The 18,824-nt window shown below is 41.7% G+C and overlaps 1 protein-coding gene across 1 annotated transcript; it reads right to left on the minus strand.

Annotated features, from left to right (window-relative positions):
- Positions 1-1,434: 1,434 nt before the first annotated feature.
- On the minus strand, positions 1,435-16,527 carry pcsk1 (proprotein convertase subtilisin/kexin type 1). Its single transcript, XM_012870737.3, has 14 exons — positions 16,084-16,527; positions 14,460-14,564; positions 14,235-14,357; positions 10,296-10,442; positions 9,495-9,571; positions 9,137-9,225; positions 7,737-7,909; positions 6,189-6,401; positions 5,991-6,091; positions 5,646-5,879; positions 4,625-4,782; positions 4,397-4,530; positions 4,038-4,199; positions 1,435-3,387 (listed from the first exon to the last, which is right to left on the minus strand). The coding sequence occupies exons 1-14, from the start codon at positions 16,270-16,272 to the stop codon at positions 2,971-2,973; spliced, it is 2,322 nt and encodes a 773-aa protein (XP_012726191.2). The 5' UTR covers positions 16,273-16,527; the 3' UTR covers positions 1,435-2,970.
- Positions 16,528-18,824: the final 2,297 nt, after the last annotated feature.

Genomic DNA, 18,824 nt, shown 5'->3' on the forward strand with positions numbered 1-18,824 from the left:
TGGGTTAAATGGAGGCAGGTCCATTGACTCAGCTAATATTGTGTCATATCTTGAGAGCATTTTAAAAAAGTCATCTGGAAGTTCACACAGAGGGAACTGTGGTCCTCTACAAGCCTGGTTTATCCTTGGATACAATTTCTAGATATCTAAAGGGGCCACAGTTTTCTCATGAAACAATTACAAGTATGAACACCATGGGAAGAGAAGCCATTACTCTAAAAGAAGCTTAAAAAGATAGATTACAGTTTACAAATGCACTCAGAGACAAAGAGCTTAGATTATGAAAAAATTGTCCTGTGAGGTAATGAAAATAAAACTAAAGAGTGTGCTTAGTTTTTCCATTTTGTCCCTTAGTGCCATTTTGTTGCCATTGATGTTCAGCACTTGTGTCAGTTGTGGCTGGTGTTAAAACATTTTATAAATAAAGTTGTTGTTGATGATGATAGTGAGTTTGGCAATGATGACCATTGTAACAGTTGTAGTCTTCACAGATGATGGGAAATAAGGGAAATAATTGGAAGGGTTTATGAAAAATATTTCTTTATGTGAGATCATAGATCTATACATATTCTTCAGGAAAACATAACGTCTAAATGATCAATATGTACTTAATTTTAAGGTAAAGCAAGGTATTTTATAAATCATGTCACTTCAAATACTGTATTCTTTCCTTATTGTACAATTTCCAGTACATAAAACAAGTCTGTAATCATTGTGGAACATTTACCTTTAAACAAATGCTTTAAAGCTTGATGATCTGGTCAAATGTGAAAGTACTCGAAGGATGTAGAGAACAGGACTCAAACCGTTGTAGGTTCACAGACAAAGCTGTGGATCTCACATTCCTTCAGGTAATTCTAGTGTTGAGGTAATAAAAACACAGACATCTTCAAGAATTCAGAACCTTTTCTGCCACCACTATGCCACTGTCCCATAACCCAGCGGGTTGTTGGTTCGAAACCCCCGCTTTGACTGCCTGGCGCCAATTGTATGGCAGCCGCCTCTGTGAGTCAGCTCCAGGATGGATGTAGCTCACCATCGTCAGCGTGTCAATGACTGAATGTTGTCTAAAGCCTCGGGACTTGATACAGCGCTATACAGGCGCAGGACATTTACCATTTTTAAAAGATTTTGGGTAAGAGGTGGCTATGATTAAGTCAATGGCCTTTACAAGGGATATTTTGCAAGGTCTTGGTGAAAGCAGTTCTTGCATGTGAAAAGGTCAGATCTGTTTGTGTACTCCGCACTTGATTGGGTGTGAAGACGGTGTGCAGAGTGCCAAGATAAACTTGGCAGCTTAACCGCTTATCCCTTTGCAACCTTATTTGTCTTTGTAGAGCAGCTCCAACTTTTACTTGCAGAACCCCTCTTTCTTTTGGGTAATATTCTCCTCAAGAATTAATGTGCCCCTACAAAGATGCACCAGAGTCAAGGTGTCACTTTGCAGTTTATTCAATAAATTTAATATTTTTTTAAACATCCATACAGAAATTGCAACATAATATCAATTTGTGTAAACAACATTTGACGGAATAATCTGTCAACCGAACAACAAAGAAAACAACACAGGCTACTCTAAAGGAATGATGCATCGGAGAATGGAAAGCTTTTACTCGAACGTCATCATTTTACTGTCACTTTGCAGGCGGCTCCAAGCCAGGATGTAGAGACTCTGCATAAAGGCTTCATTGACGATTCGTGTCACAAACGCTTACGACTAGATTCAGCAAAACTGATCTACATTAAATGGAGATTAAGTGTGCACACTAATTAGAGCAGAAATTAAGGCGTTCTACATGAATGTGCTTGAATGCTGAGGCGCTGAGCCCATATTCGGCAGAGGTTCTGGTTTGGTGAGTTTTTTTTTTTTTTTTTTTTTTGCCATTAGTACATATGGTGAAAGACAACATTTTAGCCGTTTGTGTAGCGGTTTGACTGAATAAATTTGGCAGTGTTAGTTGGTGTATGGACTTGTAACTATACAGAGTTTGCAGCCACATATTGTGTGAACTGTATCACAGAGAAATACATTTTTAAAAGGTTGTGATGTTCTGTTAAACTTATTTTACAAGTTTAAATAATCTATAGAAAAATAATTCCTTTAATGCAGCATTGCACTCATAAAAAAAAACCTAAACAGTAGGGGGTGGTGCTTGTAATTGTTTCATTTTAACAATTATCTGAATAGTTTTTTTCGTACTTGTTTATGGTTTACTCTTATTGAATAGCATGTTAAAACAATGCTATGTCTTTTGTTTACTTATATAGCAAATTATATATATATCTTTTAATATTTTAAGAATACAGAAAATAAAGCTGTTATTGTCTTGTTTTGTTGTCACCCTGAGAACAGATATAACGGCAACGTAAAAAGTTAGCTTCATAATTAATCTATTTAATTTCTCAAAATTCCTTTCAGCTTTTTTGGATCAACTTATACAGCGTGGGAGAGAGAAAAAGATCACCCTGTTATTTGCTCAGTGAGTCAGGAACAACTATATATGGATGGGATTGCTCAATAGCCTTTCAAATCATATTACAATCATTGTCTCTGGATGATAATATAGATATTACTGCAAAACATATATTGTAAAGGTGGCATGCTTGAGCAGGCAGTAAAGAGAAGAGAGCCAAGGCCACCATAAGTCCCTACATCCCTTTTTTCTGGTTAAATGCATTTAGATTCACCACGTGAAGATACACTTTACAGCACATGGGCTCTACACAAGTCCATATTGGGAATAACAATAGGAAAGTATACCTCTCTAAAGGGTTGAAAGAAAGAACGGATCAACAAACAGCTATGGATTAGAAATAGATCAGAAATGCAGCATTTTGGGTATTTCTCTTCTCAACGTTGCCTCCAGTGTTTTAGCATCCATTTGCTTTCTTGCGTCTCCTTGTTCCTCCGCTCCCAATCCAACAGCACGTGTCTCCTCTCCCGGCCCCTGCACCTCATGCCTCTCGCCTCTACTCATTACCCAGCATATCGAAGAGGGCCTGCAGCAGCCGGTCGTCTCTATGCTTGTACGGCTTGATGTTGTAGAAGCCATCGCTGTAGTCACTGTAGAGGCTGTCCTCCGGGCCCCGAAACTTGTTGAGCAAGTCCAGAGCCTGGTACAGCTTCTGAGCTGGGAGTTTTGTTGGAAGAGGGAAGATGCCCTGACTCTGCTGCTGCTTCCTCCAAGCAGAGAGGGGCCTCGCTGCAACCTGGGGAAGCTGTGATGCGGCGGTCTGTCGGTTGAAGGCCGTCTGAAGAAGACGCAGCAGGGCCAAGGAAGGGGAGTAAGGGGAGCTGCTGGAGGGGCTTCTGGGCTCTTCCTCTGAGACAGACGGAGATGCTTCTGCAGTCTTAGTCCTCTGAGGAGGGAGGGGCTGTGTGGGTTCCTGCATCACCAACCAGACAAGAAGAAGACACGGCATTTGGTCATGACGCATATTGTAAGTGAAAGATAATCCTCACAATGCGCATGTGGATTGTGTTGTGTTTCGTTTGGCTTTAGCAGTATTGAGGCCATTGCGTGCAAGACAAAAATTTGTCCCGTCTTTAAGGCTTGGACAAAGAAGCACATAAGTTAGATTAAAACTAAGACAACACTGTGGCCAGCGAGCTTTAAATCTGGTGGCAAGTTTTGTAAGCATTCAGTTGAGTTTGTATTCAATAGAGCAACAAAAAGCAGTGCATATGTAGAGGTGGAAGGAAAAAATGAATTGTTCACTTTTTTTACAAATTTTTTAGGTAAAGTGTTTTCATGTGTTAAAATGGTGCAGTCATTATCCAGACCTGAACTAAATGTGGAATCTGTGACAAGACTTTAAAAGTAATATCTACAGATGCTCTCCATCCAGTTCTTCTATGACTGAGCGAAAGAAGAACTGGAGAAAGTTTCCGATGATCCTACTTGTGCAAAGGTGGTAAAAACAGAATACTATAAACTTAAAGCTACAGCGAAAGGTAGTTCAACTAAAATTCTAATAAAATACATTGAATTTTTTAGTTATAGCATGACAAAAATCAGAGAAAGTTCAAGGCTCACCTCCATCATGTCATCCATGTGCTCCACACCACGGCGGTCATTCTGAACGGCATTGTAAGGAATGTAGACTCGAGGTTTCTTCATGTGTTCCGGCTTTTCCGATGTACCATGGAGTATCAGCTTCCAATTCAATATCCGGCCCTTGTTTTCCATACGCCCTGACTGTAAAAGTGAATAAGAGGCGTTTTAAAGGCAGAAGGAAACTCAACCATACAACAAATCAAGCAATATTAGGGATACAGTAACAGTCTCATCAACAGTTAAATTCTTCCTTCATGTTTTCCTTAATGTTTGAAAGAACTAATATGAAATCGCAGCCAAAGGAGTTTATATGACAGGACCTGTAAAACAAAACTCACAGTATCTGTTATCTTTAAGGTCCAAGTGCCAGCAGGGTCTTCTCCCCATGTATGCACAGACATAAAGTCCCAGTTTCTGAAGCCATTGGATGACGTGTCTCTTTCTCTCTCAGCCAGAAGTACAGTGGTTGTGCCTAAAGCATAAACCCCCAAAAATAGATTATTTAAAAGTATAGTGTGATTTGTTGTCACACATCCTTCATTTCTGCTTGTGTGAATGTTTCTGACCTGCTGGGGAGGTGAGCGTGATGTGCAGGTCTCCTCTCCGGGTATATTCAATGCTTGCCTCCACCTGCACATGCTCCAGAGAGTGGATGGCGTTCTCCTGGCCCTCACAGGCTTTGGTTGGAATCTCTATAGTGATCTCTCCCGCTGCCTTTAGCTCCCTGTGGAATGCACTAAATTAGCAGCGACTGAGACATAAACAACCCTTCATGACAACCCAAGAATGTCATATGGCTCCTGACACAGGACATTCTTATTACTACAGAAACACAGTTGGTAAAAGCATACGTTGTTAATGACTCAATTCTTAATTGTTTCAATTTTCCTACTTTTCATTAACTACTGGCCCAGGAGGTGGAGGTGTTTGTTTGTTGTTTTTTTGTTGCCTACAATGGGAATTCTTGCATTTCTTATGTCACACTGTGGTATTGTAACACTCATGTAGGTATGGAAAGTGATGACCTTCAAGGTATTTTGTTATCTCCGACTTAGGTGCCCTTAATTTTCACTTCACCCAACATTTTCACAGACTTACTCACTCTTGCCATCATCCTCTTGATCTTACATAGCTCAACACTAATCAGGATACCCTTGGTGGTCAAAACTTCTTTTGCCTCATCAGTGTATTTGCTGTTCTACTTGTTATATGCTGCCATGTTATGTGTTTAGCAATACTCACATGCACACACAATATGCATCTGCAGATTTAGCAGCATTTGGTCATTCATTTGCAAAAAACAACTAATCCCAATCTCTCCAGACATGAATGAAAGGATTTATGTGTTTAAGCTGGCATCAAGCCAGTGGGGCGTGGCGACTGCTAAGCAGAGCAAAGGAAATGTAGAACCAAATCTTTGGGATTAAACAGCGGCATTGCAAGGTAATCACAACCTGTGTGTTGGAGATACTGAGACTGCTAATTCACAATATACTGAAATATAAACTTAGATGTGTGGTGTATCATTCCACCATGCTAGATCATGCAGCAAAGTGTACAATTTTGGCCTGAAAATCTTTGCTGTACCTTGGCTGGAAAGCGTCATCTCTGACGATGCACTGCTTCTTTTCTGGCACATGCTTCCATGTGGCTGGGTCAGCAAGGTCCACGAGTGATTTAGCGTTGAGAAGTCCGAATCCGAAGCGGCTGTTGACCATCAGCCCCGCTCCATTCCTCTTCCAGCCTGGGTTATTGGCTAAAGGGTCAAACTCTGAGGTCCAGACCACAATGTGCTGGAGGTCTCTCCAGGTGAGATCCGGACTGAAGCATCAAACACAAGCACAGGGAAGGCAGATCAGAAAGCATTTAATGAAACAAATAAAGCATAACTGCATGCTATTAATTTCCCAAATGACAAGTGAAGTCTCATACTTTTGTTCCAGTGCCAGGGCAAATATCCCAGCAGCCAGTGGAGCTGAAGCTGAGGTTCCGGTGTGAGTCTGAGTGCACTCGTTGTGAAGATCAGCGCTTGTCTGAGGGGAAAAAAAAAACATTCACAAAGAAGGCATGAAAAAGAAGATCATGAAGTAAAACTGGGTTGTCCTAGATGGGTTCTCTCTATGTACTTACAATCCTCTGGTCAGTGTAGTCTCCACTGCTGTACGCTGTAGCCAGAGTTGAGGAACACTTCTCTGCGTACCACGGGGACAGGCCCTGCTGGGAGGCGCTGCTGATTGAGATGGTGTAGATGCTGTCTGTGTATCCATCGCAGTCGCAGTTATCGCCCTGGCGGCCTCCATTGCCTGATGCCCAGACAAAGATGGAGCCTTTCCCATCGCGACCCTTCAATAGACACAGCAGAGAGAAGGAAAACTCTGGATGATCCGAATCAGATAATAGTCTTGCTACTTACTTACTTGATACTAAATAATCCTAAATAATTTTTCAAATGCATTACACAACAGGAATTTTCAGATACAGTACTGTTGGTGTAATGGAGCCAGTTATATATATATAAAAAAGTTTAATCAGTATCACATATTGACTAAGGCTCAGTTTCATGGGTCAGTGCAACATTTACAGCAGATGACATTTTGTCATTAAAATCTTCATACTTATGGGCTAAATATATTGTTTGTATTGATCATGATCAATCTGACACCCTCTGCTGTGGCATAAAATGGCTTCCAGAAGAAGGCCCCGCTAAATTAATGTACACTGGTTAAAAAGGGAATCATTCCTTGAACTGTTACTCATTTTGTCATGTTACATCCACAAAGTTTAGCGTGATTTGGAGGATGATCAGAATCAGAAGCTTTTTTTTTTTTACCAGGTATGTGTACACATGTAAGGAATTTGACTCCAGATTGTACAACACTCAAGATGTGCTTTCTTATACAATAATGCAATAATACAGTAATAAAAAGCAAACACAGTCTGCGGTATAGAAAACATATGTGAACACTTACTTGTCTGTTACACTATGTTATGTGTAACAGACCTGTACCATCATGTAATGCAAAACTGTGTATTGGAATAAATAGAGTGCAATTTCTTTTCAAAAATAGAAAGCTGACATGTGTGGTATGCCTTTGTATTCATTCCCCCTGAGTCGATACAAGGCGCAGCTTTTACTTCGGGTACAGCTGAAAGTATTTTATGGCAAAGCTCAACCAGCTTTGCATATCTAAATACCACAAAGGCCCTAACTTGGTCATTTTGGCACCATAAATGTTTTGATCAACTCTGATCAGATTTGCTCTCTCCACTGAAGAAACGTCCCCACAGCAAGATCCTGCCTCCAGCATGTTTCGTCTTGGGATTTATATGACTAGAGTGATATGCAGCGTTACTTTTCTCTCACACACATTATACACAGGTGGACAATATTTACTAATTAGGTGATTCCTGAAGGCAATTAGTTTCACTGGATTTTAATAAGGGCTGTCAGAGTGAAGGGGAATAAACACAAATGTGTGTTACATTTCTTCAATAATTATACACAACAGATTTTGATAAACAAACATTTCCTTCAACTTGGGTCTTATGTGCAACAATATGCTGTTTTTTGGCAAACAAATAATAAATTATACAGTTTTATGTTTTAATGTGAAAAGATTTAAGGGGAATTAATAATTTTGTGGGACAAAAAAAGTACCCATCTTATGTTTTAAATACCTTCCTAATGCCGTATTCAAACGCTTTCTGGGCCAGGCGGCCAGGACCCTCCACGGTCTTGCCATCATCATTAGGCCCCCAGCTGGCGCTGTAGATGTCCACGTGGTTAGGATTGAATCCAATGGAGCTCGCCTCGATGGCATCGGTCACAATTCCATCCAGCATACGAATTCCTGAGGACAGAAAGATAGGAAGATTAAAGCTCAGCACCCTATTTTCACCACAACCTAACCTGAAGAAAACACTGAAAATTAATAAGGTTTTTCAGAGCAGTCATCATTTTGACGTGAAAGCACCCAAGTGGCATAAGGAAAAAAAGCTTGGACTCCTAGGGGCCCTTTGGATCATGTCGCATTTTTATGGAAACCACAGTTTACATAGAGACTAAAAAAATTGTTGAGTGACAAAGTGAGAAAACAAAAAAAATTGAATTACTGAAAATTACTCAGTTTGAAACATATGTTGCTGGGGAAGACAAAATAAGCAGAAAGAAATCCAGAAATTCCACGTGTCCAACCAGGACAATCCACCGGCAAACATGCAAGCTTGGGTTGCCAGTGACAAACATGGCAAATAGCTGGTGGGTTTGACATGTCTAAACAAGACAAAAAAACACAATATCCACCAAAGAGAAAATCGAAAACCCTCTGATTACATCTGGAATTTTACAACCAAACCCTCCAAAATATATATATATATATATATAAAAAAACACACACACACACACCATATAATGTTATGTCCAGAATGATCCAGAATGAATATATATGTCATGTTATAGGTTTTTGTTTGTTTTGCTTAGGACTTTTCTGGACTTTTCCTGTCAGCCTGTCACCTCTCAGCCACTATCCAATCAGATTAGTCAACAGTCAATTAGGTCTCATCAACTCCACCTGCTGCCAGTAATTAGTCAACTCGGCTCACCTGTGCACCTGCCTGTTTATACCTGCTACAGCCATCTCATCCCTGCAGGAACGTCTCTTCTCTACTCATCTGATCTCATCTTGTTCAGTGTGATGTGCCATGCCTCTACCAGATCCTGTGTGCTCAGCCAGCTGGACTCTTCACTTAAGTTGCCTGTATCTGCGTGCTGCAGTTCTGCCTGTTTTCCCCGTGAGATCCAGCTGCTTGCTTGGCCCGTTCAGGTGGTTCCCCGGTCCACATCGCCTGTTCTGGTCTGTTCACTACCTGCATCTTCTGTTCTCCTGCTCATTCCTGCCTACATCATCAGCCATTACTCATCTGCCTAGTCCGGTTCCGCTTGCCTGCCTCAGCTGCCATTATTCATCGTCTCAATAAGCCTTTTTAAAAATACATAACTCTGTGTGCGGCTGAATATCGGGTTCACCAGCAGTAATTGTTACAATATTTTCTTTCAGGACAAATAAGAAAGCTCTCACCTCCAACCTTGGAGTTGTACGCCACTCCAACGCCACATTTGTTGTTGTCGGCCTGCATTGCAATCTCACCTGCACACCTAGTGCCATGCCTGAAAGTGAAAGCATAAACCACTGATATCTTTACTTTTTCTCAGAGGTTTTCACCAAATAAATACATAGTCAAGTAAATCTTTCATAAGCAGTCGCTTTATAGAACATTTACCCCAATAAAAAAAGAAATATGTAGTTACTTTATGGTGGAAGTTTACAACCCTTATTTTAATAATAATAATAGTTATTATTGTAATTGTTACTTAGTATGTCTTAACTCAAACTGAGATACCAAAATGAAGTTGAGGCCAATAGTATTTGGACTTACTTGTTTTCATTGGTGGAGTCGTATCTGGGGAAAGGATCTGGGTCATTGTCGTTGAAATCGTAGCTGGCTGCCGGATCCTTTAAGCGAACGGAAGAAAACAGATTGACTATTTTTGTGAAAACAAGAAAATCAGCAGCAGCAGTGTTGAAAGCAAACGTGTCTTTGCTGAATTATTTTCATGGTGACATCGACAATACAATATTAGAACACCAAAGTTGTTTTTGACCGAAGTTTTGTCATGAATTTTCCTGTCGTTGGGAGTCGACTCTAATATAAAGCGAAGAAATCGAACACTTGGCCTTGTTGAGCTCTGCTGTCACCGTCTTGCGGCTGGTTCACAGTAACAGCTTCTATTTCCAAGGAAGTCAGATGTCTTCATTTCGCTGCTTATAAATTATGCAAATGAATGCTGATAATTTGTGCTGATTATTAGGGATGAGCGTCTTGCCTGATTGATAAGCATTAAGCTAATTACATTAGGAGTTGTTGTCAGACATTAATTCTCATCTTTGCTCTCTGTTTCTTCTTTAATTTTCTTGCTCCGGTGAGGCCGTGGTAGATACCTCCTCGAAGCAACACGACAAACTGCTAATCAGGAACCTCAGTGAGGCTTTGCAGCGTTAAAAACTAAGGGAAATGTTTTAAATGAACTGAATAGGGGCCCCTTCACAGACAGGCGTCATCATAGAGGGGGCTCATTGCCGCCTTTACGAAGTGCCTCGTAAGGTGTCGCCAGCGGCGTTGCTATGACAACGGCGGGCCCAGACGACGGAGGCTGTCTCCATGGAAACGGTGTCTTACGTAGTTGGCATAGATGTCTGTGTGGTTCCACTCCAGTCCGTCATCGAGGACGGTGATGACCACTCCCTTCCCCGTGATGCCCTTCTGCCACACGGGGATGACGTGCAGGTCCAGCTTCGGCAGCGAGGACGACGTCCGGGTGTCTTGCTGCATTTGGGGACAGAAAAAAAAAAACAAGAAAACTCTTATCACTATCTAACCACTTCACCTGCACGAGGCTTTTCAGGCTTTATCAGGATGAGCATTAGCCAAACTTCCCGCCTGCTTTGTCCGCTGACCTTTACAGACATTCATTACTGGGTTGTCAGCTTTCTCTTTGTAGGAGTTTGAGTCCACTCCTGCTGCTGGCCAACCACTTACAGGGCAAGTGGGACTTGAAGGTCAAAATAATTGAGGCTTTTGCGCTTTTCATTACTACACCTTCACTCTCAAGACTCAAACTGATGAATAAACATGAATTTCCCTTGGTTCAGCTCACATTCAGTAGAACATCACTTTTTAATCGGGGAATCTGTGAAGGGATGCGGGTGAATGAGCAGGCTCTGTTTCGTGCCTTCCCTTTTTGCCGTCTTGAGAAGATTGTGCTCCAGAGCTGGATGAAGCCAAGACTGAAAAAATAACTCTGCTCTTTTGCATTTTGCTCAGACGCTGCAGAACACCACCCCAGATATGACTCATCCCTGCGATGCATCGGCCTCCGCTTTGATTCCTCGCTTTTTTTTTTTTTCGCCCAATGCCCCCACCTATTGCACCTCTTCGACTCAGTACAAAGAAACTGTTCCAGCAGGAGCCCGCTTTGTTTTGAAATGGACGGCATGAGGCTTACAATAAGATAAAACAGGCAGCAATCTTTGCGAGTCTTTCTGCACAAAGAGATGCATTAATAATAAAGACCGACGAGGTCACAGCTATTCAGGCGGGAGGAATTCCAGACCACATGTATGAGTCACTCCCTAATTAGGTTCGTGCAGTCACCCACTCCTAACAGATAAAGACACTTCATCCCCCTCTCTGCTGCGGTTCTCCAGCTCTGATCGCGTCACAGAGCTCCACCCTAACTCCAGTATCATCACCCATCAGGTCTGCCAGCATCACAGTCTTACGAGCCTGTAAGCACTGTCACTGCTGGCTTTTATGACCTCTCAGTCCCTGTGTTATCTAATCATTTTCCTTCATTATCCTCAGGGCCTTCATTTGCTGCTGCTATAAAGAAAACGAAGCATTGCATCCCAACGGCAGAGGTAAGAAATACAGGGATGCCTGCGATCGCTGTTCAGTCTGTATTTTGTCCTAGCTAAACGGAGCGCGCGGCCCTCCCAGTGACACAGACACGGGTGGATGTGGAAATACAAAAAGCAGCACTTTGAGGCCGATCCCATTAGTGTCATCATCCCTCATCGGCAAAGCTGATTCATCTCAATTTGTTTTCTCAGCCGCCGCAAGCATGACTCATGTTCTGTTAGAGCAGGTGCAACAAGAGTCGAGGCTCAGAGAAAGGATCCGTCTTTCGTACCTGAACACACTTGATTTACTTTTTTAAATCCAATTTGAGGCCAGCATTTAACGACGATCAAGCCTAAAATGGCAAGTTAAGGATTTGCTCTCTTCAGTAACTGATCAGCCTCACCTGATTAACACATTAATCCAAGTCATGTGAGGTGATCCGGTCAACCAGAGAGCACATCTGTTCCCCGCAGCTTAACAGCTGATGGTAAATATTCTCTGCCTCTGCCTCTGTTTGCCACCTGATTCCCAGAAAATTTGCTCTGACCATCTAGTAATCATCATATTTTGGCTAAAGTTATTTCGTGTCATTTTTTTGGGGATGATGCATGTTCATTTATTGCTTTAAAATGCCCGCTTTCAGTAGTTTCTCTATAATATACATTTAATGTCCTTAAGCAGAGACTTGAATATACAGCGCCTTGCCAAACTTTTCACACCCCTCGGACTTTGTCATGTTGCAATTAACAAACTTGTGTTCCTGAATCAGGGACAGGGAAGCTGGTCAGAGTTAATGGGAAGGTGGGTGGGGCTAAATGCAAGGCCATCCTGAAAGTAAGCATGGTTGAGGCTCCAATTGACTTGAAGTTGGGGCAGAGGTTTGCTTTCAAGGAGGACAGCAAATCTAAACTTATAAACCTAGCTACATTAAAATGGTTTAGACCAGTCCTCCAGTCATCGAGAGCCACTGTCTTTTGCAGAGATGCGACTGTTAAAATCATCCCTGCTCCAACGCGCCTGAATCGAATGGGTGAATGATCTCCTCAGTAAGTTATCAAGCTAAGCAGAGGCCTAACACCGACTCATTCATTGGACCAGGGAGGCATCTTACGGTTACAGGACGGTGACTCTCAGGGACTGCACCTGGAGGGTAACATCAAAACATAATCCATCTCTTAGAATGGTCCAGCCAAGGTTAGAGAACTAAATCTAATTGAGAAGACACGGAAATTGGAGTTCACTGAAACTCCAACCAGTCTGAAATGGTGCACACCTCCCGCTTCCGATGCTTACTTGTGAAACATTTCGGAAACCAAGTGTAAGCCGGTCCACATTTGGTCAAGTTAAAACAACAAACTTTAGTATTAGCATGTGACAGATCAGGTCAAAGCAGTGCATCGCTTTAAAGCTGAGGGAAATTTGTTCTTTTCAAGACCAGTTACTAACAAAAACGTAAAAGCCGTGCCATGCCTTTTTGCATTCAGGCCTCTTTTGTGTTCCCTAGAACAAAACACATCAAAACAGTTTCTATCAGAAGTCACAACAGCTTACGGGGAAGAAAACGTTTTGAAAGCCACTGTACCGGGAATGTATTAAAAGGAGACACCGCTGTGGTTGTTCTCTATTACTACTACTTGCCCTCGAATGGCTAAAACATCCAACAGCGGGTAAATTAGGATTTAATGCACTATGCTCTGGCCTACCCCATCCTGCTGGATTACTGTCTCTCCAAACCCTCTCATCTCCGCAAGGGACTGTGTGACCAATTAAGCAAATGGCTCTTTTGGCTGGAACAGCTTGACAGAATGCCTTTTTCCTCACAGTTATATTTGTTGTGCGTGTGCATGCAGAATATTTTCTGTTTGTGTTTGATAACATGACACTTGCATTAATGCACACAAGCCTGCTGAGACTCCTGCTCTATGTGTCAAATAATGCACACGTGTCCTCAGTAATCTCTGGTTGAAAGGCCACGAGGACAAAGCAGTGAGAGCTCTCCGGCCCTCGCAGGGCTTTAAAATGCACGCAGGTCTCCGGGGAGAGCTGACAGCCTGCAGGCAACCAGACCCGACGTACACAACACACGACCAGAAAGTAAATGGACCGAATTTATTCAGAGCTGTTCTGATCATACCAGCCACTCAAATCACTTTCCACTAGAGCCACGCTCACCAACGCGCAACACTCCCACGCCAATAGACAGCTTGTCGCCTTGCCCAGGGGCACGACAACCTGTTGCAGGAGGACGCTGGAATTAAGCCCCCAATTTTTTAGAGTGTCAGTACTGGCTAATTTTTTTAAAAACATTGTGTGGTTGGACAATCCCCGATTCGACTCATTAGCGCAGCTGCAGTTCGTTAGGTTGATTCACGTTAACGTTTGCAAAGTGGAGTAGTTTCAAAATGAGAGAAAATTCTGTTTTGTCTTTACAAAAAAATGCTTTTACAAAGCGTTCACTTGAAGAAAAAAACAGGATAAAGGAGCTTGGACCGGATCGTCTTAATTTACAAATTCAGCAGCAGGCAAGTGATCTCTCCACTCCATGGTGAAGCCCCCAAGCTAGCTACTTGGACCACTGAACCCAACTTCGCGTCTTACGTAAAGCTGAACATTTATAATATATATATATATATATATATATATATATATATATATATATATATATATATATGTATATATTTTAGAAACAAGTTAGACTTCTCACTGGCGACTCACCAGGTACCACTGCTGGTTCCACATGGGATCATCAAAAAGCTTGTCCACCGAGCAGTCCCTGCACTCCCTCAGGGCGGCTCGCTTGCTTCGGCGCTTCTCGTACTGCTGCTCTGCCCACAACACCTGCGCGGAAGAATGAAGACCATCGATTTCATCAGCGCCCGAAGAAGAGAAGCTCCAGCACAGGTCAGCACAAAGCGATCCCAGGACAAAAAAAAAACTCACCCGATCATCCTCCGAGAGCTGCCTGGTGATGTGCTCGGCGCTGCGTCTCATTCTGTGAGGGTGATTGCGATGTTTGAACAAGAAGAGGTTTTCCAGGGCCCCAATCTGCAGAGAGCGCCAGATGTTAGACAGATTGGCAAACATTTTAACAGGAAATTATGTAAAATCCTCTATTTGGTGCCTTTTACTAGCTCTTTATTTCAGAACTCATTATGTGTTTCATTATTATATTGTATAATATAATCAAATGCATGGCAAGGTATATGATTTTAGATCAGTTTACAAGCAGACAACCAGTAGCAACTTTACGGGTTTTCACTTATTTTTTCCGTAATGAGGATGAATAAAACCACATGTACCAGACCAGCAGCCACAGCAGCTGGTCTGGTGCTGTGCAGCATCAGGGACAGGAAAGATTTAATCAACTAAGCTGAACAAGTATTTATGCTGAACAATAAATACATTTGTTCATTTCTTAGTAATCAATTAGTTAATACAGTCAATATTTCCCAAATATTTATTTGCCAGAGTGAGACAGATATAATCTAGAATGAACAAAATGTATATATTTTAGGCTCGCCGCATACATCCTAAAAGGTAAATAACTGGAAAATAAACCGTCTACATATAAATTGAAAGACCACAAAAGGAAACCAGTTTCTGTCCAGAGCTAAGAGCCAAAACCTGTAACTTTCGGTTTATTTTCTGCATGCCTGTATCATTATGGCAGAGTGACACAGCAAAGCTATGATTCTATGGGCTAATAATGAACATTTAAAATCAGCATGAAGTAAATGACAAAAAAAAAAAAAAAAATACAATACAAATAAAAAAACATAAATTTCTTATATTCTCTCATTGAAAGACAAATATTGAAGCTCAATGAAGCATAAAGTACCCTTTCAGGTTTGCCCTATTTTTTGTTCCATCAGTCTTCCCATCAACTTTTCTGTTGTTGCTGAAGAAATGATGCTGCCGCTACTGTGTTTCACAGTCGCTAAAAGGTTCAAACTTGGTCTAATCTGGCCACAGCATATTCTTCACTATCTCCAATGTGTCTCTACATAACTGGTGGCATATTGTACATGTATAATCTCAAATGAAAAAGCCTTTAGGATAATGTAAGGAGTTTTGGCATGGCTCTGTCATATTTAGAAGCAGGCTCACTGTGGGGTGGAGATTAAAAACTGGCAGCCTTTGAAGTACTATTCATTCATTAAAAAAGTAAACAAATAAATAACAGCTGCAACTAATATGTATAGTTGATGGCATCACTGATTCTGTCATTTCATTGGAGTGATTAGTATAATTTTTTGAGGGGCAGGGGCGCAGGCTTATAAATATTACAGAGTTTTGAGTCTCATAGCCTCTCTCTAACCAAACAATTCACAATGCTTTGATTTGTCCATCAGGTGAGCCTGATTAAAAATGTCTTAACATTTTGCATAGCCAAGTTTTGTTTTTCAGTGAAATTGGACGGATGATTTAAAGAGGAAGCTCTCCATTCCGTCTCCATTAAAGATCCCTACGTCAGTCACACTTTCCTTTTCTTTATCCCTTTTTCGCCCTTGTCGATATAATCAGAGCTGGTGCTTCGGGGCGTTGGTGCCACGTTCGAGCCTACCTGTCGGACCAGCTGGTAGTCGAGCTCCTTGGCGATGGCCTCGGCGGCGGACAGCCCGCCGGGGATCTCCACAGCCCACTCGTTCAGGTACTGCCTGTCCGCGTAAGACAACGCCTGGGAGCGGGGCAGCGCGGAGCAGAGGACGGCGAAAACACAGCACATCACCGCTGGGCGACATCTCACTTCCATGTCAGAGAAAAATCAACCAGATGAGAAAAGAGAACGTGATCTAAAAACAAACAACGGCAGCGCGAAAAAAAAAAAAAAATCAGCGAGATGACACCGCGTAGTTCTAACAATTAAACAAATTAATGGACGAATAAATCTCCCTGAAATTCAGCGTGTTCCGGATGAAACGCGCTTTCTGAGATGGGAGGAAACTGCTTGTTGCGGGAGAGGAGATGCTGATGAAAGGTACGGCGCGTCTGTGGTCGTGATGTTGAATAGGAAGGGGGGGGGGGGGGGGGGGAGGCTCACACGTCAAATTACTGGTGCTCTGACGTCAGTTTGGCGTCCACCTCTGGTTTAGATTGGGTGCCGGTCCCTGAAGGAGAAAGTCTGAACGGGTGGAGGGAGGACTAAAAATATCCCACGAATGTTTATCTCGGAAGAGGGCAAAATGTCCAAAAAGGAAATAAATTAATGAAAAAAGCCCGTGAAATCCCATCTGATTATTTTTCTTTGAGGCTCTATGTGTTTATCATCATGAAGGCGGATGCGGTGCAGCATCAGTCTCACGTGTAGCAATCGTGTTTTAATCATGCGTCGCTTACGCATGTCTGAGCTTTTTTTTTTTTTTTTTTTCTCTTTGTCGATATTATAGGCTGTGGTCGCGTCGTCAAGCAAAGGTTCAGCACCCCGGACAGCTCCACTTGTCCGGGATGGGACAAGAGTTGAATATCATTAGGAATAAACTAATAAATGATATTCCGAAAATGCACCACGCATGGATTATCTCGGGCAATTCTGCTTGAACATTTCAATTTGTCAGTGAGCGATCGTCTGAAACACTCATGCAACTGTGAAGCTATCTACGTTGTCTGTAAAGGGACTACCTGTCTTTTTCACTCAAACGTGAATCTTATCGAATGCCAAGGACTATTTGCACGCTTCAAGCTTCTCACAAAGTGTTGTTGGCGAAATAAAAAAAATAAAATCCACTCCTCGGTTCGTGGACGACAAATCTATTTTAAGTCAAATCCAATCAGCGAGACAGAGATTAAGAATTAGCACACGGCCTTGAAAAAACTACGAGCATCCCTTAAAGCGTTTTTATGTTTTGTCATGTGACAACGTCAAATGTCGACAGGTTTGATTCTGATTTTGTGTGACCGCGCAGTGCAAAATAACACAAACTTGTCGTTTTGAGAGAAATAATCCATGCTTTTCTTATTTGTTCTTTTTTTTTGCAGGGTAATCAAAGTGAAAACCTTTGCGTTGCATTTGTAGTCAATACTTTGCAGGCCCACATTTTGCTGAGACTAACATTACTTTTGGATATTAGCTAAAGCTCAGTCGGATTGGATAAAGACTTTCTGTGAAATCTAGTTTCAGGTCATGCCAGAGATTCTCAATTAAACATCACACCCTCAGCTCTGAATGTTGTGCTTTTTTTTTTTTAGCAAGAAGGCAATATTTCCACCCCTGTCTTAAGCTGTTCGTAACTACTCTAACAGGGTTTTCTTCCAACATTGCCAATATTTTTGCTCCACTTTTCTTCCCACTTGGCTGCTTCTCTGATCAATGATCTCCTTGCCTGGTCTTTCAGGTCAATGGCCTCCTCTTAGTAGGTTAGCAGTTGTGCGGATCTCTTAGCATTTGTGCATTTCTCTATGAGATGTTCGAAACCTGGAACATTGTCTCATGACCTGATATTGTGTCAAACTTCTCTAAGGTTTCCCCGACCTTTTAAGGTTTTCCTTGGTGTTCACTGGTGTTCTCTAACAAACCTCTGATGTCTTCATAGAACTGCTGGATTTATCCTCAGATTAAATTATAAGCAGGGGGAGTCTGTTTATTATAAAATAAAATAAAGAAATTGATTGCTCTGAATTTCAGTTAGGAGCACCAGAATAAAGGGGAAAGAACACAATTGCATATTTCTTAAATTCTTATTTTCAAAGAAACTGAAAACCATTATGTTCCTACCACTTCATTGCTTTGTCTTAGCCTATAACACAAAATAAAGATAAAATATATTGACGTTTAAAGATGTAAAATCACAGTGTTTTACAAATGGGGGTGAATACTTTTACAAGGCATTGTATAGAGCAAATGTGCTTTCGGCTCATGTGGCATATTCTTACCTCAATACAAGATTACTTCAGATGCAACATGATTGTGGCCATAAATGTTCTTTATGGATATTATTTTATTGTAGTTGTGGGAAATGTATCACAGGAAAGACCCATGACTCACACACGCAGTTAGTTTTGTTTGGTAATATCAGAGACGGGATATAAGAGTCAACTTAAGTGCAGCGAGGCAATCGGGGTAATAAATCACCGCCGGTTTGCTATCTGAGCAGCACATCCAGGGAGGTCAACAAGTAAAAGAGAGGAGAAAGAATGGAAAACAATCAAGCCTTTTATAGAAAATAAAATTGTATCAAAACAATGATGACTTTAAAGAGGAAGTATGCAGCATAATCAAAATGTAAATGTGCACGGGGAGAACATGCACACTTTACGCAGAAAAACACCTTCTTTATGAAAGTCAACAGAGCCACATGCAGCCCATTC

The sequence above is a fragment of the Fundulus heteroclitus genome, chromosome 20 (genome assembly GCF_011125445.2).
Source record: "Fundulus heteroclitus isolate FHET01 chromosome 20, MU-UCD_Fhet_4.1, whole genome shotgun sequence".
Lineage (NCBI taxonomy): Eukaryota > Metazoa > Chordata > Actinopteri > Cyprinodontiformes > Fundulidae > Fundulus > Fundulus heteroclitus.